This window comes from Trichophyton benhamiae, assembly GCF_000151125.1.
Source record: "Trichophyton benhamiae CBS 112371 chromosome Unknown contix01456_5.r1.exp, whole genome shotgun sequence".
NCBI lineage: Eukaryota > Fungi > Ascomycota > Eurotiomycetes > Onygenales > Arthrodermataceae > Trichophyton > Trichophyton benhamiae.
In genome coordinates this window covers 1,119,821-1,142,886 of record NW_003315080.1, presented here as the reverse complement: position 1 = coordinate 1,142,886, position 23,066 = coordinate 1,119,821, and the positions used below count along the sequence as shown (strand labels likewise).

The 23,066-nt window shown below is 46.2% G+C and overlaps 11 protein-coding genes across 11 annotated transcripts; 5 read left to right on the top strand and 6 right to left on the bottom strand.

Moving 5' to 3' along the window:
• Window positions 1-44: 44 nt before the first annotated feature.
• Window positions 45-1,796, bottom strand: ARB_03408 (uncharacterized protein; the record flags this gene model as incomplete). Its single annotated transcript, XM_003010660.1, has 1 exon — window positions 45-1,796. One exon carries the CDS (start codon window positions 1,794-1,796, stop codon window positions 45-47), a length of 1,752 nt encoding a protein of 583 aa, XP_003010706.1.
• Window positions 1,797-2,277: 481 nt separating this feature from the next.
• Window positions 2,278-4,050, bottom strand: ARB_03407 (uncharacterized protein; the record flags this gene model as incomplete). Its single annotated transcript, XM_003010659.1, has 4 exons — window positions 2,278-2,538; window positions 2,591-3,201; window positions 3,373-3,808; window positions 3,892-4,050. The coding sequence occupies 4 exons, from the start codon at window positions 4,048-4,050 to the stop codon at window positions 2,278-2,280; spliced, it is 1,467 nt and encodes a 488-aa protein (XP_003010705.1).
• A 754-nt stretch (window positions 4,051-4,804) lies between these two features.
• ARB_03406 (uncharacterized protein) lies at window positions 4,805-5,830 on the top strand (the record flags this gene model as incomplete). Its single annotated transcript, XM_003010658.1, has 1 exon — window positions 4,805-5,830. The coding sequence occupies one exon, from the start codon at window positions 4,805-4,807 to the stop codon at window positions 5,828-5,830; it is 1,026 nt and encodes a 341-aa protein (XP_003010704.1).
• Window positions 5,831-6,192: 362 nt separating this feature from the next.
• Window positions 6,193-7,028, bottom strand: ARB_03405 (uncharacterized protein; the record flags this gene model as incomplete). Its single annotated transcript, XM_003010657.1, has 3 exons — window positions 6,193-6,601; window positions 6,670-6,878; window positions 6,954-7,028. The coding sequence occupies 3 exons, from the start codon at window positions 7,026-7,028 to the stop codon at window positions 6,193-6,195; spliced, it is 693 nt and encodes a 230-aa protein (XP_003010703.1).
• Window positions 7,029-7,937: 909 nt separating this feature from the next.
• Window positions 7,938-10,622, top strand: ARB_03404 (decapping enzyme Dcp2, putative; the record flags this gene model as incomplete). Its single annotated transcript, XM_003010656.1, has 2 exons — window positions 7,938-7,968; window positions 8,035-10,622. 2 exons carry the CDS (start codon window positions 7,938-7,940, stop codon window positions 10,620-10,622), a joined length of 2,619 nt encoding a protein of 872 aa, XP_003010702.1.
• Window positions 10,623-12,397: 1,775 nt separating this feature from the next.
• Window positions 12,398-13,627, top strand: ARB_03403 (uncharacterized protein; the record flags this gene model as incomplete). The annotated part of the gene is made up of 1 exon (XM_003010655.1): window positions 12,398-13,627. The coding sequence occupies one exon, from the start codon at window positions 12,398-12,400 to the stop codon at window positions 13,625-13,627; it is 1,230 nt and encodes a 409-aa protein (XP_003010701.1).
• A 433-nt stretch (window positions 13,628-14,060) lies between these two features.
• ARB_03402 (uncharacterized protein) lies at window positions 14,061-15,754 on the bottom strand (the record flags this gene model as incomplete). The annotated part of the gene is made up of 3 exons (XM_003010654.1): window positions 14,061-15,157; window positions 15,210-15,518; window positions 15,661-15,754. 3 exons carry the CDS (start codon window positions 15,752-15,754, stop codon window positions 14,061-14,063), a joined length of 1,500 nt encoding a protein of 499 aa, XP_003010700.1.
• A 690-nt stretch (window positions 15,755-16,444) lies between these two features.
• ARB_03401 (uncharacterized protein) lies at window positions 16,445-17,707 on the top strand (the record flags this gene model as incomplete). Its single annotated transcript, XM_003010653.1, has 1 exon — window positions 16,445-17,707. One exon carries the CDS (start codon window positions 16,445-16,447, stop codon window positions 17,705-17,707), a length of 1,263 nt encoding a protein of 420 aa, XP_003010699.1.
• A 197-nt stretch (window positions 17,708-17,904) lies between these two features.
• ARB_03400 (uncharacterized protein) lies at window positions 17,905-18,723 on the bottom strand (the record flags this gene model as incomplete). The annotated part of the gene is made up of 1 exon (XM_003010652.1): window positions 17,905-18,723. One exon carries the CDS (start codon window positions 18,721-18,723, stop codon window positions 17,905-17,907), a length of 819 nt encoding a protein of 272 aa, XP_003010698.1.
• A 962-nt stretch (window positions 18,724-19,685) lies between these two features.
• Window positions 19,686-20,693, top strand: ARB_03399 (glycan biosynthesis protein (PigL), putative; the record flags this gene model as incomplete). The annotated part of the gene is made up of 1 exon (XM_003010651.1): window positions 19,686-20,693. One exon carries the CDS (start codon window positions 19,686-19,688, stop codon window positions 20,691-20,693), a length of 1,008 nt encoding a protein of 335 aa, XP_003010697.1.
• Window positions 20,694-21,068: 375 nt separating this feature from the next.
• ARB_03398 (uncharacterized protein) lies at window positions 21,069-23,066 on the bottom strand (the record flags this gene model as incomplete). The annotated part of the gene is made up of 1 exon (XM_003010650.1): window positions 21,069-23,066. The coding sequence occupies one exon, from the start codon at window positions 23,064-23,066 to the stop codon at window positions 21,069-21,071; it is 1,998 nt and encodes a 665-aa protein (XP_003010696.1).

Genomic DNA, 23,066 nt, shown 5'->3' with positions numbered 1-23,066 from the left:
CATTCGTCATCGTATACCGCTGTTTTAGAACGCTACCAATACATCTATATTGCTCTGCTGCTATCTTTACCAATCAGACTGCGAGCAGTATCACACACCCACACTGTCGGACCGCAGACCTCATCGTCATCTCCACGCTCCTCCTCCACCCAGGTCTCGATCTGTTTTACCACGGTTCGGTTACTTGATACAGTTGTTAACCCGGCAGCCCATCCATATAGGAACACGCTCCGATTGATATCACTCAATTTTTGCGCAATCTTGCATGCAATAGATGGAAGAGAGCCGTCTTTCCAGCCACGGTCAATATCATCCTGAGCGTCCACCACTTTGATGGGCAATTTCCATTCTAACGGGATGGTATAATCGGACAGCTTTTGAAACTGAGATATGAGGGCCTCTCTATCTGAAGCATCGTTTGCCTCCCCCATTAGCAGCCTAGTGCGCTCCTTTTCTCTGGGTGTCCCTATTGTGTCCACAATCTCTCTCATTCTTTTAGCTGCCCTTGTTGTGCAGACGAGGTTCCTGTCTCCCGCGGCAGGCCATAGCTCAGACAACAGTAGTGGCTTCTCTGCTTCAAGCTCGATCTGACGGTTAATTGCTGGATGATATGAGGGCATGCACCTGAGATCCCGTGCGTGAGAGAGATCGGACACAAATGCCAACAATAAAGTGCAATCGACGTTCAAGGTTGACGTCATCGGTGGGAAAGGGCTCGGAAGAAGAGATGAAAACACGGAGCCTGCATCATCAGTGTTGTTGACAGATCCGCTCCTATTTACCATGAAGTCAAGGCCAGAGGTCTCGGCAGTAGCGCATTCGACAGTAACGCCAACCATACGGACTTTACGAATAACCTTATCAATTTCCGCAATTTGTCCTTCCACGATTTTCGGCAGGACCAGCCTGACACGGGGATGCTTATACCTGACCCGGACCTCCGCGGCAGCTTTCTTCATGTCAACTGCCAGCTTTAGCAATTCAATCATGTCATCTTCATCTTCACTATCATAGTCGTTCTTGCCAGATGTCGATGCGGTATTACTCCCTTCATTATCCTCTGAGTCTGAATTTAATCCGATCTCCCATCCCTGTTTTGCAAGGTCAAATAGCAGCCTATTCGGTGTGACAGTGGATACTTTAACCCACTCCTGGCCATTATCAGCTACAATGTCAATCAAAACACCTCGCTTGCGCATTTTAGGAACCGTTTCTTCCACCCCTGGCTTGGAGTTGGATTTAATTTTTAGATCATCAATGTCCACTTCTAGATCTTTATAACCCCCCTGCATACATTGACCTTTCATAGGTTTGTAGAAGTAAAACTTCTTGTTGAGAGATATAAGCCCGGTACAGGTTGTCTTTGCAGTTCTCCAAACGTTGGCGTAAAATGGGAAATTAGACGACCGCAATGAATGCACCACTTTTAATTCAGCTTGGCCTAGATATTCTCCATCGCTCTCCTCGACGTCCTTTTCGTGACCCCTGTTTTGCTCTTGTGCCCTAATATTCGCCGTATACTGCGGAGTTCCAGCGGCGTCCTCCGCGTCTTCGGCAGCAGCCTCGTCCGCCCTTGCAGCCAGTCTCTGCAGTGATTTCAGCTCTGACTGAACGATGGATTTGAATTGCCGTAGCTCAACCAGATTTGGCTTCCCTAGAGTCACAAGGTATGACTGAAATGCGGAGATCTCAGAAAGTAATTTGTTGCATTCTTCAAGCAAAGATGATGCCAATTCCTGACTGGTTTGCGTACGATTTTTCGGGGGCGGTTTCAAGGCTGTCAAAGTATTCTCCATACTAACAATGACAATAATAATGCCAAAGATATGTATATATATACAAAGAAAGTGGAAGGGAGAAAAACTAGAAGCGGTTCCTGCAAGGAGGGAGAGATATCAGGAACTGATTGCGAGGTAAATAGATGCCTGTCTCGCTTCCCATGGAATCCTTTTCCATAGTCACGTGGTGATAAGAATGGATCAATAAGTGGGTCAATGTTTGAAGATAACGAACATGCGAGCAGAGCCTCCTTAGTTATATATCTTAAATTATGATGGTACAAAACGAACAAAAGGAAACAATAAGGGAAACGCAAAGATGATACGCAAATAAGAGATGCAGCCTAGTAATTGAAATACAAGAAGGAAAGTAGGAAATCAGGGGACTCGTAGGGGATAAAAGGTAAGAACAAAATACCTCCCTAGATTATCTCCCAAAGTACCGTGGCATCGTACATTGGTATTAAAAAAATACTTAGATACTGCTTTAAGTATCCTGTTAGTCATCTTTGCGTATCAGCTTCTTCCTATCAGTTGAGTTCCTCGGAGACACGTCGTCATCAGACCATCTATCCATGTCCTCTCCAACGGCGAATATAGTCTCACCATCCAGGGAATGGCGAGCTTGAGAGCCGGTATTTGCCTTTGTACCGGCAGGAGACCTGCTGGTGCCACGCCCGCTTGGATTCTCAACAGCATCTTCCTCATCCAACGAGCTGGTAACGGAGCGGATTTCAAAGCCGTCATCGTCTTGGGCAAGCTGTAGAGAACATTAGCAGACGACGCAAATTAGGATGGGTATATAAACTTACCTCGTCACTCATAGCGAACCGTTTATTGTTGGCAGTGGGCCTCCATAGGTATGATATGTATGCTATGTTGAACAGATAGACAATGTTAAGCCAGCCATCCAAAACAAACCATCTGCTCTTCCACTGGGCAGGAATCAAATCAGACACATTTGTGCTGGCAAAAACAAACGAGTTGATGAAGAAGAATGCAAAGATAACGATTATGCTACCCAGAAGGCACCACCAAAGTTTCTTATACATCATTGCCTTCACATGTTGCTTCCTGCTGACGAGGTCCTTCATGGTAGCGCTCAGGGAGTTAAGGGTCCAGACGTAAAATGCGGTCAGTGAGCCTGCGAGCGGAAGAACAACTAAAAGGACCAGTGGGCCGGCGCTATCTGGAGTAATAGAGAGACTGGCGACAGAATAGATGACTCCAAAGACGAAGTGAGTAATGGCAAGAATACGGACGTAAATCATGGTTCGACCGAGGGATGGTTTCACAACTCCATAACCCATGCAGACAATGAGCAGTAGGAAAAACGAGAACGAGTTGCGTCCAGCGCTTAAGATAGACACAATTACCATTAGAACTTTGCAAACAGCATTCGCACCGTATCGGTTTTGGTAGTCTAGTTAAGTTAGTACTAATGGGTGCAATTGGAGATGGATTCGTGCATACCGTAGAAACCCCATGTGATAAGTTGCTCAACAACCAAGAATACGATAATGGCAGTGATGTAATTTTGTACAGGTACTGTTGACATAGTTAGAATAAGGTCAGGAAGAAAGGCAGAGCTTACTCACGGATATCATGACGGTGCTGGGCATAGAGGAATCCCCAGAATCTAGGCGAAATGTGTTAATAAGGGGCCGAAATTTGAACTTCGTGATAACCAGAAAAACATACACTCCCATCAGAGCATATAATATAGTTAATCCACCGTAAAATGCCAATTTCGGAACCTGCGTCGCGGGTAGTTCTCCGTAGGCGTTTCTGAAGGTCACAACTCCTTCGTATTCCATGTCCGTATAGGGATACGTAGTAACACAATAGAATCCAGTCTTCGATACTGGGTATTTTATTGGCTTGGGGTTGGTCATATTTATGGCAAGGGAAATGAGAGGGGACTTTGCTTTCTCGGTGGCGTTTGGTGCGAGGATAAAGGAGCCAATTTCCTTTTCGGTGCAGAGCTTCGCTTCAACACTCGGGGGCCCGCATATCAGCTTTTTTTGTATCTATTTTAGTTAGTTACGGGATCTAAGGTAGAACACAGCATTTATGATATAGGGGAGTTTTCTTTTGAACTGGATAGGAATACCGATCCGTCCTTCGCTGTCAAGTCACGTCCAATCAAAGATTCATCTTTCCATTCGAATATAGCCAAGCTCATAATCGGGTCCTTCTTGTCCTTAACGGCCTCCATCTTCAACAAGATGAACGGGTTGATATCGCCGCCCCAAGATTTTTTCCCGTACATCCCAGAGCATTGTTGGCGATTGACATTGTCCTGTGTCTGAGGATGGAATCGTTAGCTCGATGATTAATTTGATAACAGGGCCATTCTCATATGGCTGCATTGATGTCTAACCAGTTTAACATCATTTGCAAACACGCCAGTTGCAAGTAAGGCACCGAGCCAAAAGGCGCTCTGCTGCCACCGCATGATTCCGGCTCACGATGCTCTCGATTAATTTCCAGCAGCAATGGTCAGAAAAATGCCCTTGAACCCGTCAAGGGCTTGGATATATCGAATATAAGTCAGGCAAGATAATCTCCTGTCCTTGACACAATGCTCATCATGCGACGCGCGATGGTAGGCTCAGTTGGAACGTCAAATGCTGAAGCCTTTCGAAGGTGTCAACTTTTAAAGCTTTAAACGTTGCGATGGTTTGGGCAAAAGGAGTATGACGTAAGCAGGGACCTCGGAATAACACTCATAGTTTGAACTCTAAAAGTTTTTTGATAGACGATGACATTTCTTCGGCAAGACGTTGAAGATAGAGCAGCTTTTTATTATTTTTATAAAAGCACTCTTAAGGGCTAACATGGATAGTTGCGTTGACTGCAAGAGGGAGCCAGCGTGTCTGGCTACTCGAAAACGCCACCTATGCCGGTAAGTGTTCAACTACACCTTCAATGGGCTCGCGGGGTGATAGCTAACTTGCGTCACTATCTCACGGTGAAAAAGGGAATGTTTTATTAAATTTATTCATACAAAGGCTCGGAAAAGAATGGATAAATATAAGGACGGGCCAAAGGACAAGACGCCGACCCTTCTTTTACCGTTGTCGTTTGGAGTCTCGTCACTATCGCTGCTTCATTTACTCGACGACCAACTCGCACACCAGCGAGGGAACGAATATAAGCGAGTCCCCTACAAGCTCCATATCCTCTCTGTGCAGTCGCCTACCTTGGATGCGCCCGAGGGGTCAGATACCACTAGGCTAGGGCTTTTGAGGTCTGCCTTTCCGGAGCACACTTTTACGGAGATTCCTTTCCATTCTATTTTCCGGTACGACAAGAATGTGGCAGAGTTCATGCTGCAACATTCTACTGGTAGTGAGATAAATAATACATCAGTATCAGACGAGGATCGGCTTGAGGCATTCCGTTCTTCACTTTCCACAATGACCTCTCGAGCGGACTTTGATGGTGTACTGCTGAGAAAGTTGGTTGTTGCCTTTGCCAACTCTGAAGGCTGTGATGGTGTCCTCTGGGGTGATTCAGACACTCGGCTTGCGGCAAAAACACTAGCAGGAGTTGCAAATGGTAGGGGAACTGCCTTGCCTTGGGAAGTATGTGACGGCCCTACTCCGTGGGGAGTGCATTTCACATTTCCTGTCAGAGATATTTTCAAGTCGGAGCTAGTACAGTATGCGTCTGCTCGGTTCCCTGATCTGCTCTCAAAGATAGGGTCAAAGGAACCCAAAATTCTCAATGAACAGGCAACAAAGAACATGTCTATCAGTGACTTGATGACGCAGTACGTTGAACAGCAGGGGGAGAAATACCCGGGTGTCATGGCGAACATTGTGCGGACAATCGATAAGCTACAGCCGTCGCCATTACATTCCGGGCTACAATGTGTTTACTGTGGAGTACCCTTAGAATCGGCACAGATGGATCCCGCGACTCTCAGCATACTTGAAGAGCGCGATCTCACAAGTGATAAGGACGTGAACAGCAAACCTACCTGTTATGGCTGTGCAAGGACCTTTCTTGATTTCAAACTCCCAACTCCTGCATCCAATAGCTGAAATTGACACATAGCACAGGGTTATGATGTGAATTTTTGGCTACCAGAATCGCAGGGAACGCGCCCTAAGGGCAGGCCCGTATGCACTGGAGTGATAAAAGGAGGCATAGCCCCAATGACCTTGATTAAGCACTAAGCTGAGGTCTTAAATTGCGTGTCTAATCACGAGGAAACCTATGGGTAGAGTGCTTAATCCAAGCTCTCCTGCCTAATAAAAGCAACTTTCATCAAAATGAAACAAATTAAAGGTTGTATAGGTGGTATCTCAAAATAAAGAAGGGCAATGCTTGCGAAAAGAAAAAAAAAAGCCCAAAAAGGAACAGAATATACCGCGGCAAAACTGAGCGCAAGAAAAGTTTCTCTCTATCGACGATGGGACCGTGATGTGTTTGATCGCCGGTTCTCCTTAGGCAACCTTGCAGGCGAAGGTCTCTGAGGTTCATCATGATGCATTGTTGGCTCGGTGTTGTTGCGACGCATTGACGGTCTTCGGCCACCTGAAGTAACGACCGTTCGGTTTCCCTCTTCCAGCCGTGCCAAGTTATTTTGTCCCTTTTCTTTCAGATAGCTCTCCAACAATACAGCATTTCGGGTATTGCATTTATACAGAGCGTCTAGGAGGTCACCGAGAAAGGGGATTAATCCAACAACGAAATCAAAAAAGACATTGAACACCATTTGCAATTGAAGGTTTGTAGGAAGGCCGCCCTCGACCTGTCTGCATGTCATGACGACCATCAGGGCAAAGAGGGCATCGACAACGTCTCCGAATCTAGATTGACAATCACAACGTCAGCAATGTATTAGGAAAAAGAGGAATAAGGGGGGGCCCATCCTTACGCAGGTACGAGACCGATCACACTTCCCCATCCAAACCGTATGCCGCAAAAGTTGCATAGAGAGAGGTCCAGTCTGTATGCGCGTCTTTTGACTTTTGTGAGTATCTTTGCATCATGAGCGGATATGCCTTCGGGGGCAGCTCTGCGGCGCTTTTTCATCTTCTGCTGCCCAAACATGTTTGTAGCTGGGACGCTTTCGAAGTAAGGATCCTATGGTGAAGAAAGGTCTCTGGTTAGCATATCTGCACTCCATGGTTAGACAGCGAACGAATGAAGCCAACTTACCTCCTTGCCAAAGTGGTTTTCAGCAGACTCTTTCAGCACCTTCTTCGACAGTGCTCCGATGATATAGGATGCCATGGTGACTGAATTCTGATGCTGGAAGCGGAAAGGGGGTCACGATTGGTAGAATACGGCACTTCTGAGACCGCAATGAGAAGATATAAAGGGCGAGATTAAATCGGGGGAAAGGGAATATGTACGTGAAATAGAAATAAAAGAATAGGAATACACGAAATGAAAGGAAATAAGTCAACGAGCGATCTGAGTATAATGGCACGGTCTTTGTGACTGCTTTCAGCGGCTAGCTTGGTGAATGCGATCGGTCAATCCCTTCGTTAGCGCCCCTTGATCAGCATCCAGAGCAATCAGCGCGAAGAATGGGACATCTCGACGCTCAGAGAGGAGCTGTATAAATATATGCCACCCGCACCATGGGGCAGTGTCAGAGAACTTGGATGCGGAGGCCCCGGCGAGCAATCCTATTGACCCATCCCGCTTGCAAGGGCCTTCTCCCGGGCGGCAAAGACGCAACCTTTGAAGAAAGCGAAGTGGACCCGACGGACCAACGTCATACCGCTTGGGTGACTAAGCAGCCGCCTATTACATAACACTTCTCACCAGCCACAGCTGTGGCTCAGCAGACTGAGGCGCATGCTGTAATTACATAAGCAGGGCATTTTAACGGCGACGTCCAACATTCAAGGACGACCTCAGGCACCAGCGGACGGGAAAGACCGAAGACGAGGCAAATAGACAGAAGCAGTCGAGCATTTTCGCGGTGGCATCTGTTTTGTATCGAGCAAGCGCACACTCCTATTTCGCTGTCTTTGCGCAAGTGAATACGTTATTCTGACGAGCCCGGGTTTCACTTGTAGCTGACTGGCTCGCAAGCTCGAACAGCTCAGCAACCTCCAGCTCCAAGTCCGGACTTTACACCCACACTATCACAGTTTGCACACTCGGGAATGCATTATTGCCCCAAGAACCATGACAGAAATCAATATGCGACTAGAGGACTGTAAGGAATGCTGCCAAACGGATGTTCAGAGTTCGTGGATGTCAAACTGATACATTTATCTAACAGGGCTGGATGACCTCTGCGTTCGATTCATTGTAAACCTCCCAAGGGAAGAACTCGAATCCGTTGAGCGAATATGTTTCCAGGTCGAGGAGGCTCAGTGGTTTTACGAGGACTTTATCCGGCCACTCGACCCAAACCTGCCGTCCCTCAAACTCCGCGAGTTTGCCCTGCGCATCTTTCAACATTGCCCTCTCATGTCGCAGTGGTCCCATTATCACCATTCAACCGCATTCTCAGAGTTCCTGGCATACAAGACGAGAGTCCCTGTACGTGGGGCTATCCTTCTCAACCAAGAAATGGACGAGGTCGTGCTTGTCAAAGGCTGGAAGAAAGGTGCAACCTGGTCGTTTCCTCGTGGTAAAATAAATAAGGAAGAAAAGGATCTGGATTGCGCTGTCAGAGAGGTTTACGAAGAAACTGGCTTTGATATAAGAGCTTCTGGCCTAATAAAGGACGAAAAGAACGTCAAATATATCGAGATACCAATGCGTGAGCAGAATATGCGACTCTACGTACTACGAGGAGTACCCAAGGATACCCACTTCGAGCCCAGGACGAGAAAGGAAATCAGCAAAATAGAATGGTATAAGCTCTCCGATCTTCCAACGTTGAAAAAGAACAAGCAGCATGAAAATGTACCTTATCAAAACAACAATAGGTTCTACATGGTTGCAACCTTTCTTGGCCCTCTCAAGAAGTGGATTGCCAAACAGAGGAAGCTGGACCAGGCCCGAATCTCGCATCCTCATATAGCCATTCAAGAGGAGATGGGCGGGGCGATAATAACTGAAGATGAAGGAACTGAAGACCACCAAGATATAACGGAGGAATATCCGGCCCATCCCGCTCCGACAATGCCAATTCTACCACCTGTTCATTCAGACTTACCTGAGGTATCCACGCCACTTGATCCGACGGTCCATTTGAAGCGCTTGCTTAACATTGGATCAGCGGCTTCTACCGCCCCTACCAAGCAACCCGACTCTGACCGACAACGTGAACAACAACACCAACATGTTTCGAATATTGATAAAGGAAATGCGCTTCTACAGTTACTTAGGAATGGATCTGAAACCCACCCCCCTGAAAATCCACCTCTTGCGCCTATACCAGTACATCCTAGCAGAGCACTTCCAACCATACATTCGCAGCAAACAACACCACAGCCAACTCCTGGTCAAGCCTTTGCTCCTCCCATAACACAATTTGGTACCGGAAACCAGTACCCACAACATCCGCAAAACCGAATAAGCAATCAACCGCCATGTGCCTATCCAGAACAGAAATCTGCTGCTCAACCCCGGCATGAATATGTAGGGCAGGCTCCTCACCAAATGCCCCATGAGCCAGCTAAGCCGCCGTTCACTGCTTATCCACCACCGTTGCGCCAAATTGGCACACAGCCGCCAATTTCCAGCGCTCAGCATGGAACTCCGCCTTACCACCGTACTGGAGATCCTCAGTTTGCTTCAAACAACCAAAAATTGCAAACAATCCTGCCCTCCGTGCCTCCTGCAAATGCGTTGCCTTTACCAAAACTTAACAGCCACTCTCTTGCATTGCTTAGTGTTTTCAAAGGTGATGGCGTTAAGAACACTGCAGCTATGCCAGGCTCCATACCCGCATCCCCAGTTGAACCATTTCCACAAAATGATGCAAAATCTCAGCACAAAAACCAACTTCTGAGAATGTTAAAGCAGCCGAGCGGCTCGCATCTTCACAATGGTGGTGGTTTGCACCCACCGGGCCGTGTTGAGCTTGCGACTCAGAATAGCCCGAGGATCCAGGAGCAAACAGGGATGCATCCTCCCGGGCTATCTCTAGACAGTCAAACTAAGGCGCCAGTAATTTTGCAAAATCCACATCGACCCAGGACCCCTTCTCAACCTACTGTAGGGAAGACAGCAGCCACGCTATCCGCACCCTTGAATCTGCCTAATTTTGAGGGGATTGCCAAGTCACCACGCAGTCCACGCAGGGAGAAGAAACATATTCCCTCTCAGTCATCAGCGATGAAGTCAAATATCAAAATACTTCCTCGCCCAACATCAAATAACAATGAGGGCGTACCGGTGGCAGTGAAGGCCAATACCCTTTCTCCAGCTCCTAGACCTAACGTCAAGCTTTCAGAAATGACCAAACCATTTAAGCCCAAGATTCTCCGTCGCCCAGACAAGGATAATCTTGATGAGTACCTTCCTACTTCCACGGTTACCGTGAGCGCTTTCTCAAAGCCTGAGCCACCACCGGTTAGCGATGATGAAGTGGTGCAGAAGACCCTACCGCAACCACAGTTTGATCAACGACCAAGTCAGTCGGCTGCACAGAAAGAAACACTTCTTTCTCTCTTCAACAAAGATCTTCCACCTCCATCCACCGGTATAAAGCGGGATATAACAAGGCAGGCTAAATCTCCAGCCCTGGTTTCTCCTCCTTTCTCAACCCTTATAAGCCCTGTTACCGATCCCCTCAACAGCCCGAGAGAAGCTACCAGGGGAGGTGGTTCTGAGAGACGGAGCGGTGCGGCGTCTCCCTCTAACCAGGCATTTTTAATTGGATATCTAGAGGATGTTGCTACGGGCAAGAAATAGATACGAGATGTAACAAAATTCGTTCAGTGGTTTGTTCACTCTTATGTTTGTCCTTATACAACATCTCGTGCGGAATGAATAACCTGGCTGGCCACTCTTCCCTTTTAATATCAGGATAAAGATAAATATGCCATGGTTATGGAACATGGGCCGCGTGAGGTCATTAAAAGCACTAGATAGGTCTGCCGTGCTGTATAACAAAGCTCCGAGCCATGGTTAAAATTAAGCGTTGGTGGCTAAATACAAGTTGGGACCATTGCGCAAGCTATTCTTATGAAATTTAGCATTCAACGCCCATCACACTACACTCTATTTAAGCGCAGAGAAGCCATTTCTAGAGGATGGAGCTATCAATTTCTTGTACGAGGACTTTCAACGTGATGATAGCAGAGTGGCACAATCACCTTATACATACGTAGCGTGAGAGAGGTTTATTTCGCTCAGTGAGTTTATGTGCCTGAGCGGCATAATTGCCCCTGATAAACAGGCCATATCCCTGAACTGGGAATGGACACATGGAAAGGAACAAGAACTGTAATATACAGTCGATTCCGCCCCGTTGATCCTCCCAGTTTATTTAGATGGCGGAGACTGATTATCAGCAATCAATAGCATACTTTGCCACATGATAGCCATCCCTTTCGAGTATTGATCCGACGATATATCGTATATACGGAAGTACTTAAAAGCAGTCGTTAAACCTGCCCTCTCTATATATCTATAAATACCTCCCTCATTGCATGCCAATATCTCCGAGAGGGCTCTCCTGATAAACGGTTAGACTTCGCCAGCTCCTACAACAGCCCTCAACCTACAACATGAAGGCCTCATTATTTATCCTTTCGATACTTTCGATATTTGCTTGCCATGCAGCTGCTGATTGCTGCTATACCTCCCGTGACAATGTGAGAATGTTCCGAGGTCCTTACTCTCCTTTCAAATTCTTGTTCTCATTGGTTTTCAAATATAGATGTGCAAAGATGGAAAGCCAGGGAAACCATACTGCGGAGTCGGAGGTAACAAGTCTCCTTATTCCAGGAGAGGAGTTGATAAAGGACCTTTCTAACACATTGCTCATGGTAGATTGCAACTTCATAGGCTGTGATTGTCAAGGAGGATGTCGCTAGTTTGATGGGTATAACTAAAGCTGCCCAACGCTGGGCTGTTTGGTGGCTTCCTCCGGGGGTCTGTGAACACTTGATAATTTTCTGTGTTATTCTTGTTCTATATCTTCGAGATCTTATTTGGAATTCGCTCCAAGGGCCCTGGAGTTGTTTTGGAATTGTATCTTTAGGTGTTGTCGGATTCTGCTAGGGTAATGAGTTATTTAGTTGGCCGGAAAGACCACACAAGTTAACTAACTAATTGATCGGGACAATGCGAGTTTTGATTTGAATCAAGGCATTTCGGATGTACGTACTCCGTAAGGAATATTGTGTTATGATCTGACCATTTTCTTGATAATTAACTAGACAAATGGATCCTACTCATTTCTCTCGTTTATAAATATATTGAAGCAGGTCGTAGTTTTGTTTGATTAATATCAAGGTCTGCCACTACACCAAAAGTAGTAAGCCACAGTAATGGTAGGCAGAGCTGAATTTTTTTTGACAAGTAACTAACTATTAACTAGTTAACTAGTTACATATAGTTATTGCTGTTTTTAGGTTAGTTAGTTAACGAAGATCGATAAGATCTTGGTGAATGAAAACCGACAACAACTTCGGTATCTAGAGATAGTTATCCAAACCAACACCCGTCAATAGCGAGCTGCAATGGTGCAAGGCCTTACTTCAAGCCCGATTTGTGGGCGATGTCTGTTACGCACTCGTCGTCAGCTGTCAAGAAACCGGATATACTCCCAAATACGCCACAATCACACGAACCCTCCAGCACCACCTCCGTCGGGCTACTCGCATCTAAACAATCGATCTCTCATTTCCATCTCTGGGATTGATAGTACAAGCTTCCTTCAGGGCTTGATAACACGAAACCTTTCGGTTCCGAAGAATTCTCCCCCGGTTACCTCTCCATTCTATGCGGCCTTCCTTAACTCCCAGGGAAGAATCCTGAACGATGTCTTCATATACCCGTTCGAAACTGCCAGTTCCCCTACAGGCGAAATGGAATATCTGATTGAATTGGACAAGGAGGCCTCTGAAGGCCTGCTTAAGCATTTTAGAAGGCACAAACTTCGCTCAAAATTGAAGTTTCGGGCGCTTGATGACGGAGAGCGAAGTGTTTGGTCGATTTGGGACGATGGAAACACGTCTGCTTGGCACGAGAATGAGGCCTTCAAAGAAAACAACGCCATTGTATGCCCTGATGGTCGAGCACCCGGCATGGGATACAGAGTCATTGCCAGTGGAGGTAAATTACCCTCACGGATCACAGAAGCCTTTCCAGGTGATGAATCCTCGATCGAGGCCTATACGCTACGCCGAATGTTACAAGGGGTGGGAGAGGGGCAGATTGAGATGCCTCGAGAGTCTGCCTTACCCATGGATAGCAATATTGATATCATGAATGGTATTGACTTCCGTAAGGGTTGCTATGTTGGCCAAGAATTAACCATTCGGACGCACCATCGGGGTGTAGTACGCAAGAGAATTCTGCCCGTTCAGCTTTATGAATCTACCAAAACACTGCCCACTTCAGATATGCCAGTTTATGATCCAGACACGAGTATAACACCGCCGCCTTCTGGGGTTGAGGCTAATATTTCGAAAGTTGGAGCTAGCAAGGGCAGAAGTGCGGGAAAATTCCTGAACGGTATCGGAAATATTGGACTGGCCGTATGTCGTTTGGAGATTATGACGGATATTGCTTTAACCGGTGAATCTACACAGTATGATGCTAACCAGGAGTTTAAAATAACCTGGGATTCTACTGAAGTGGGCGGCGCAAATATTGCAGATCAACCCAAGGTAAAGGCATTTGTTCCTCCTTGGATTAAGGAATATATTCTTAGTGGTGGTGCACGACATCGTCAACCAAAGGCATAAACAAAGCTGGACGTGGAAGGGATGGACGTTGGTATGTGAACATCAGGTATGGGACACAAATACCAACTAAGTACCTCGAGTGGTTTTGTAAGAGCTGTGTATAATTTAGCGCCTGGGTAAGGTTGAATCCTCGTACTCTGTATAATAGGAAGTAGAAAGCAGAAAAACTACTAAAATATAGAAGATTGAGATTATCCTTTCTGTATATTGCAGGAGCGGGAAAGTTGTTTGGGATCTGTTTTACGTTATAATATATACATATAATCGCTGAAGGCAGTGGCGTGCTGATTTAAGCAATGGGTAATGAAACCGAGGTAGAGTATAATTGCCAATTACCCTTTGGGTAATGATAGTAATAGGTATATAATTTCGTGAAGGGATATTGAACTACAAAATGAAGTGGCTTGAGCATTATGCTAACACCTGCTTCGCTTCATTTTCTCTCCAGGCATTGGCACCTTAGAAGGGAGTCCCAGCCAAGAAGTGTCCATACTTCTTGAGTAAACCATTCTCCTGGGGATTCTTGGGGATTGATGGACGGCTCCGGGCAGATGATTCCGGAAGACGTCTCAGGGGGGAAATTCAACGAAGCCCCGAGCGATATATCATCAGCACCAAATACACCTTTGAGAAGGGTGTTTTGAAGCTTTGCTTTAGCATCTGAGGCTAAGCTATTTTCTCGTCCACAGTCAATTGGTTCTGCTGCTACTTTGGTCGTTTTCTGGTGCTGATCCATATATAAAATCGCTAGCTTTAGAAGCCGTATTAAATGTTTCGAGTTCCAGACTGCAGCTAGCTCTGCGATATCAGGTGTAGGGACTCTTATATCATTATAAGCAGTTGTTAGGTATGCAGGAACGGTTAATTTGAGCTTAGGGGTCATTGGCTCTGTAAGGGGCGACAGGTCTTTGAAAGTGAAGAAACCGAGTACCATCCCAACATGCTCCAGGATCACAAAGGCGAAACCTTCCAGTAAATCTTTGTGCTCAGGTTTTGCCGTATCTAAAGACCCAAACATGGTACATGCCATGTTAGCGAAACAGCCAAGTATATTCTCGACCTTTGGAGCAGGTTTGATGCAAGGTTTCTTCTTTTTCTTGTTGGATCTGGCTTTTGATTTCTCACAAGATTGTGCTGCTGACTTTTCGTATGTGCCCTCAGGGCTTGCCTTTAGAAGTGCATACTGATATGACTGCTGCATTATTCGCTGGAATAATTTGGCGACGTGGTAGACAATGGATTTGGTGCTTATGCCCGCATCATGTAGACCTGATGTTCTGCCTAACCCTTGTAAGATAGACGGGAATATCACATCGAGAATTTTGGAGATGTCTTGTATGGGAAACTTAGTAATTTGTCTGCCTCCCTTTGCTGGTGGCTTTTGAGATATTTCTTGCCTTACAGCCGTGAGCAAAGCTGTTTCCAAGGCCCTGCATACGGATTCTATGGCCAGCGCCATAGACTCGGGATTTGTTTTCTTTCGAAGTAGAGCCTGCAAGGTGTGGAAAGGTCGCATTAATTGTGCAGTGACTAAATTAGATTAGTACAATGTTACGGCAAAAACGATGTCGGGTACCCGTACTGCCTTCACAAAATTCAAGGTTGCTAAAGCGGTAGTTTGGGTGTATCTTATTAGACGACAGGGCATATGCCTGTGATTCGATGCTCACTGTTTTTGCTCTCTTCTTCGGATGGGTTGACGACGATGGTTTGGGATTAGCCTGGGCCACGCTTTGCTTCTCTACACTGACGGATGCATCCCATTTATCTCGTAACAGACGGGCTTCATTGCGCTGCTCTAATTCATATATCCTGTCTAAAAGTTTGCTTTGCGCAGCTTCCGATTTCTCATATGCCTCGCGCCAGAATCTTGTGCTGTCAAGGTGAGATTCTACGCAGGCAGGCTCAGGCCAGAGTCTTTTCCCGGCAGCGATGTAGGCTCTGAGATTCAATATATGATCTTTATAAACATATCTTGTTAGAAAAACCAGGAAGGTAGTGCATCCGTAAAGGTATGGCTAGCAGAGTCGAACCTCGGATGCTCGTGTCTTGGGGTTTTGACTTGACAACAGCCAGCGCAAGTGCTATTTGAAACTGCAGGGGACAGCTCTGGTTAACTGAATCCATGGATTCAGCCTTTATTCCACGAACCAGAGAGAGGAGGTACTGAACAAAGTGGCAGATGGATGTTGAATGTCAACAATTTGGCGAGAGAAAGTCGTCATATTAAAAAGCGCTGGAGTACACCGCCTTGCCGCATTGGGACGACTACCGGTGGCAGATTCACAGCTTTGACGCTGGAAAATAAAAATCATATAAAACGAGGTTTATATTGGCCGGTGAATATCATATCGGGCATTAAACACGGAACAGAAGGGTATAACTAAGGACAGTGAAAGCTCACATCCCCCATGCAAGTCCAAGGCTCTGGTTATGTTCGCGGTTGGTTTGTTATTATGCAGTGGGACCTACATTTGAAATAACTCAAACTCTAGCAATAACTAAGTATTAGAAAATTTCAGAATTTTGGAGATAATAATATCTTCATCCCCTCCTTCGTCCCCCGTCTCCATGGTCTGCGTCAAATATACGACACGTATTAGAGGTGGAATAAACGATTTCGATCACCAAAGTTAGATCCGAGAAACAATGACTAAGCAAACTCTATGCTAGTTAGTTTTAGTTGGTTACGATTGAGGCTCTGCTGAAAGACGGCTTTCTTCGAGATCCAAATATTTCCAACCACAACCAAAACGCAAGAGCTGACTGCGCACGTTATAAGCGTACTTCAAGCTTTCACAAGTTTTAGCCGACATCATGGCTCCATCTGACGATCTAAAGTCGCACGCTGCGTCCTCTCACGACTTTTATGGCCTATTGGGTCTCAACCCTACCGCCGTCGACAGCGAAATCAGACGAGCTTACCGAAGGACTGCTCTCAAATACCATCCTGATAAGATAGCAAATCCCACACCGGCAGATATTGAAAAATTCCATCTCCTCCAAATCGCATATGATGTTCTTTCTGAACCTCCTGTCCGACAGCTATACGACAATGCAAGGGAAGCTCGAGAACGGAAGAAGAGGGAGAATGAGTTACTCGAAGGAGCACGGAGGAAGATGAAGGAGGACCTGGAGGCAAGAGAACGAGGGGTTAAACGGCCGTGGGGTTTTACTGGATCCAGCGGAGTTCATGACGATTTACAAGCTGCAGATGATAAACTGGAACAGGAGATCAGGCGGCTTGCAGAAGACGGGAAGAGAAGACGACGGGAAAAGGAGGAACGCATGCGGAGCCAAGTGTTAGAAGAGGAGGAGAGGTTAGAAAGAGAAAAAGAGGAACTAGAGGCCAAAAAGCAAGGAACGCCTAAGAATGGTGCGACCCCTATCAACGCAGGCGGAACAACTGTGCCAGAGATAGATCGAACTGTAAAAGTTCGGTGGATAAGAGAGGGAGTCGGTCTTGATATGGATAAAGCCAAACTAGAGTCATTATTTTCGACGTTCGGGAAAGTGGAGAGCACCTTCACGTTGAAGGACAAGAGACAACGGGTGGGTGACCAGCGAGAGAAGAAAACTGTTGCTACTGGCGTTGTTGTCTATTCCTCAGTAGTTGGTGCTCATGCAGCTGTTGAAGATCGATTCAAACATAAAGGTGACGCATGGGAGGTCATCGAATCTGTCGCTTGGGCATCAAACAAACAGCCGGATTGGGATGCCTACAGAGCTTCTTCTCCTGTGACGACAGATATGCACAGCAAGGCAGAAGCGTCAGCCGGCGCAGCTGCTTCTAAACCTGATAATTTACATCCCTCATCACCCAACAGGCCGAAGCGATTCACCATGGCCGACTTAGACCCACTAAAGGAGAAGTCGGAAGATGCCAACAAAGTTGGGAAAGCTCCTTCATTTGGATCCTTCTCATCTGCAAACGCTAGGGGGGGCTTTGGTGCAAGTGGCCCAAGTCTAGAGGAGCTCACTTTGATCCGGTTAAAAAATGCTGAGAGAAAGAGACTCGAGGAACAAATCCAAAAAGAGGACGAGGCAGCTGCCCTCGCTGATGCCAAGTCAGCGCAATGATATGACATATTACATTTGACAAGCTGTATTGTACATGACTGATTTTATTCTGCGATGATACCCATTTCTTTTAGTTATTATGATAGAATAGACAGCCTTGAAAATGACTGACGGATTCAACAATGTAAACTGATGACATTGATCCGTTGAAAGTAACGCCTGCGTGATGCATAGAGTTTAAGGCCATATATGATGGTTTACCAAAGGGAATGTCCTTTCCACCAAACTGCCCATACAACTGGGAGAGCCAGACCCAACACAGAAAACCCAGCAGTCATCTCCACAACTGCCCATACCCATAAGGTGCCGAGGGCCGGAGTCTTCTTCATTGCTGCATAGTAAGACGCCTCATTCGCCATAGCGATTAACCTCGATCCCAAGAAGACGGAAAATGTTAGAAAGATGATATTGTGAGCTGTTGGCGGGAATAAAACAAGTATCAGAGATTTTCTTGTTGCGAGTTGTCCAGAGGTCTCATTCGCAGTTTTCTTTCCTGGCCCAGGATACAATGAAAACAATGATATCTTGGGGAAAGTGACCATGTGTCCGTGGACGAAATGTATAAGGAGGGTCATAACTGGAAAGGCCACGACCAAGGTTTCGAAAATTATCCTATCAAATTCGATTTCCTGGGCGAACTGGTGCGCGGCAAGGAATGATAAAGTAAAGTGAATACAGGAGAGTGTCAGGGAAAGGAATATGGTATCTGCCAGTGGCGGTAGTGACTCGGAGTTTTCTGACTCTGCTTTTGCGGGTGCGATCTCCGGTGTACCTGGGAGCGGGGAGTGAACAATTTCGCCGTCCGCGTTCATATGGACGTATTGCATTTTGGGCGGAGTTTTCCCATCATTGGACGATTTTTGCCTGTGCTGCGATGTCAGTAGCTCTGCCTGGCGCTCCGCAGCAATTTCATATAATGTCTTATGGCCTGGAGACGCCTTTTTGTTGTTGTCAACAGCGGCAAGGGGTATTGATGGACCATCAGAAGGCTTTTTATTCTGACGTCGGGTAGCCATATTGAATAAAAGTAACGACAAAAGCGTAAATTATTAGAAAATAAATTATGGAGTGACTTATTGTTTTATAAGGATCATACCAAAGATGCTGCCCGGTGTATTGTGTCGATATCGAGGTAATACCAAGAGAAAAGGCGAAGTTGGAGGTTAAAAATACGATTACATAACACATAAAGCACGGGATTGAATCCACGTGATATGCAGATGGGGAAATTAAGTTCAAATGACGGGAGCTAGAATTAATAAGGTTAAGTCTTGCTAATATTCCATGACTAATTATACACGTGACTGGATTTATTCACTTACATAATCATCCGAAAATGGGATTCCGTCAAACTTCGCACGGCAGAAATGACGAAAATTCCTGTACGGCGTACGGAGTACATTATTGAAAATAAACTTATCTAACCTCAAGCTGGCCGCCGGGGATCGTGCAGGTGCATGAAGAGAGGAGACGGCAAGGGATTGCATGCTGCAAGGGCTTCCGGTAACCGAACTAGGTTTATAAGATCTGCTCTTTTTAACTAACAGCTTACAGTTAGCGCTTCATCGTCACCCCTATTCCTTTTCACAAAAATAGATACAACCACCAGGTTAATGACACGTTACATCTTTGCGCCCACCCTTGTTGCTATTAAGCCGCCGCTACGGCGCTTCTCCTACGCATGAGGATCGCGTGGGAAGTTTTTCTTTGCGAGTAATCGTTCCCTTTTGAGTGTGGTTGTGCAGTGTTACTGCAATGCAGTATTGGGTGAAGCTACCCAGTTGAATGTGAGAAAGCTACCATTAACTATCTATGCTACGGAAATACATTTCTGCGATTTTACCGCATGCAATTGTCTCTTACTTCGGAAGCTACAACTGGAGACCCTTAACTTCATATGTCTACCACGAATTGTGCGTCAACTAATACTCTCCATTGAGCGTTTTAAATATCAAACATTACGGAACACAAGGCAGCCATGAACTCTGCGTTTACATTCCTTTCACTTGCCATATTTCCCCTGGCTCTGTTTATTTTCTGGACTCTGTCAGCAACGGGGCCGTCATCACCCCTTGGACGTGGATTTCCAACCCTAACCAATAAACGGATTTGTCTGCTGATCGCCCATCCGGATGATGAGGCTATGTTCTTTGCGCCGACCTTGTTAGCCCTTACAAAGCCTGAGCTGGGGAACCATGTTAAAATACTTTGTCTAAGCTCTGGTATGTGCGCTCTATTAATGGTCCTTGACTCAGCATCAGGATGGTTTCTAATTTATCAAATTACAGGGGACGCTGCTGGTCTGGGACATATTCGCAAACAGGAACTCCAGAAGAGCGCACTCCGGCTTGGCTTGCGCAACGAATCGGATGTTTTTATTGTAGATGATCCAAGCCGGTTCCCAGATAGCATGACTGCTACCTGGTCCGAAGAAAATGTTTCTGGCCTCCTTGCTTCTGCATTTGCCCCGCAACTCGCAGCTCAAGCATCGTCTCAATCTGCACCGATGGCCACTATCGATATACTTCTTACCTTTGATCAGTCAGGCGTTAGTTACCACCCGAACCACCGGTCCCTCTACCATGGGGCACGCGCATTCTTAAAGGCTTTAATGCGTGGAAATTCTGGTCATCCTTGCCCTGTCACCTTATATACCCTCACTTCAACAACTTTGGCAAGGAAATACATAGGCGTCTTTGATGCGCCAATAGCTATGTTAAGCGGTGTAATAAGTAATGCATTCGGAGGCTCTGGTGACAGGGACGCACTTTCAACATCACCGTCCAAAAAAACCCAGGAGTTAAGGGGGATCCGCGAACCACCTCCAGCAAACAGGTTACTTTTCGTCAATTCTGTAGACGATTGGCTTTCTGGATGGAAGGCAATGGTGTATGCACATAAGAGTCAGATGGTCTGGTTTCGATGGGGATGGATTACGGTAGGGAGATATATGGTAGTTAACGACTTGAAGAAAGAACTTGTATAAAGGGACCCTTGGTTTTATCTTATACCTGAATGCTTTATTTGGGAAAGCAGTCCAAACAGCTAATCTCTTTATTGGAGACTACCTCCTTAGGTAGTGAATTGAATTTCGTATATAGCTATCTAATTCTATTCTATGTATAATAATACCAACAAGTCGTGAGGAGAATATAGAGAATAATGTTCCTGGAAGAAAGTGATAGTGTATTCCGCTGTTATAAATGGCATGTATATCACAAAACAAGAAATACAAAAAGGGGATAATATACAGATCCATAAAGTTGGTATACAGTAGTGCTAAAAAAACTAAAAAAGTGGTATACAGAGCGTGCGAAGGGTGCAGCCAGTTCAACATGCACTGCAACGATGATGCACACTTTCAGTAATGAAGGGTTGCCCGAACTGGCCGATCGTCTCCCCAAAACTGTGCTGGGTCAAATTCAACCATTCCGTTCGTAATATGATAGCGCACAATGCGAGGTAAAAATATTTTCCATTCATTCACGGTATTTGGGAGCCCTCTTCTTTCCCAATCGTACTTGGTACCGGTCCAACGCCTTCGGAGGAGCATGAAAAGAGCCCAGGTCTGGAGATAATCAAGTTCTCGGCACGTGGCCATATGGACGACTTGAAATCGGTGGTATAAATCCCAGTAAGCCTTTGGGGCAGTGGGTGGAGGTGTGAGAGATAGGGGGTTGACACGACGTAGGCTGCTTGTCGCAGTCTGCTCTAGGTTAGAGCTGCTCTCACTAGAGGGACCGTTGTTTTCGTGTTCTAAATCCTTCCATGCTTGGATGAGCTGTTTCGCCAACACTCGCCTTTTAGATAGGGTCGTTTGAAACATTTTTCGCCCATCACGCATGAAGCCCTCGGTTGGATCTACCGCTTGGCGGCTCCAGTTTAACTTCGTCAGGATATCGTACACTTGTAGTGTAGGTTTCATGTTGTAAGGTTCTGAAGTCATCGTCTTAAAAATCCCAATCACGGAGTCTTTAGGAATGTGGCCGATCATATTGTCTTCTGCATTCCGTCCATATCTGTTGGTGGAAAGAATGTAGGACCACACAAATAGTTCCATCCAGGTACGTTGTGGTATCGGCACATTGTAATTCACGGAGATGAAGTCAACCAATTGTAGTGCAGTGGGGATATCGTTGTTCGTACAAAATATATGAGCCACGGCAAGTAAAAGTTCATCGGTAGGGTGTAAGGGAGAAGATGGGTGATAGGGAGTTACCGGGGGAAGATCTTCTTCTCCCTTTTGCAAACGGTCAGCATCAATGTTCCAGACGGTTTTCAGGGTATCCTTAACAGCTGCAATGTCCCATTCACGACCAGATGCTATCATCAATTGAATAAACGTGGACTCGTTGGCGTCCAGACCATCCACTACCATGTCTTTGAAGAGGCTGTGTACTTCATCACGCACGCCGTCCTTTCCCGTCTTGTACCCTCTATATCCCGGATTACTGCGTTTGAAGCGTCTTTTCCTGTATATCCAGGGTGTTGATCTCAACGAGTGGTTCTCCTTAGGAATGAAGGCCATGTTCCAGACTTTAGCCTCCATGTAGTAGTTATAACATAGGACATCCGGCGAAATCCCATCAGCGATCATTTCCTCCCATAAGGTATTAGCCATAGCCTCATCTCCCATGGAACGAGCGCAGTCTAGTAAATGAGTATACTCTGCAAGCCCTAGAGTATGTCCAGCACGACGCCGTGCTTCAACAATCGTTCCTAGATTTCTAGCAAACCTATCGAAGATTTGCGCGAGAGGCTCGACTTTGGTGTACTCTGCGGCAGAAGAATGGAAGCTCCGTTGGATTTTCCTCCATGGTTCAACGAAATATGCTGGAGATAACAACTGGAGAGCTTCTATGAAAGTGGTAGCAGGCAATTGACGCATGATATAGTCGTTATTTCCTGGATCAAGGAAGATAGCCATTACTTTGTCCGGCTGTCCTTCTAAAAGAACAGCACGGATATACTCTTCCCGTTTCCGAATAGCGTCCTGAGTTGAATCCTTCCTCTTAGAGCCAGGAGTCTCAATCTCCCAGGCATCTTTATCATTGATCGACGGCAAAGGGGTTTGATCAGTGTCAAATGAGTTATCCTGGGGCTCTGTCGACTGCACAGCAGAGTGCACGAATCTGGTGGTTATAAATTTCCATTTTGGTGTGCTGGATTTGCTGGACGGGCGTAATTTTCTAAGCGAAGGGCGGGAGGAGGTATGTATAGCTTGCAGCTGATTCCGTGAGGCCTGAGAGTGTTTAATGCTGGGTCCACGCGCGCCATTGAAGCCAACTATCCGCCAGCTACATGACGGGCATATGTACTGGGAGACGAGGTTCTCGCCTAGCAGAGTTGTGGCACGCAT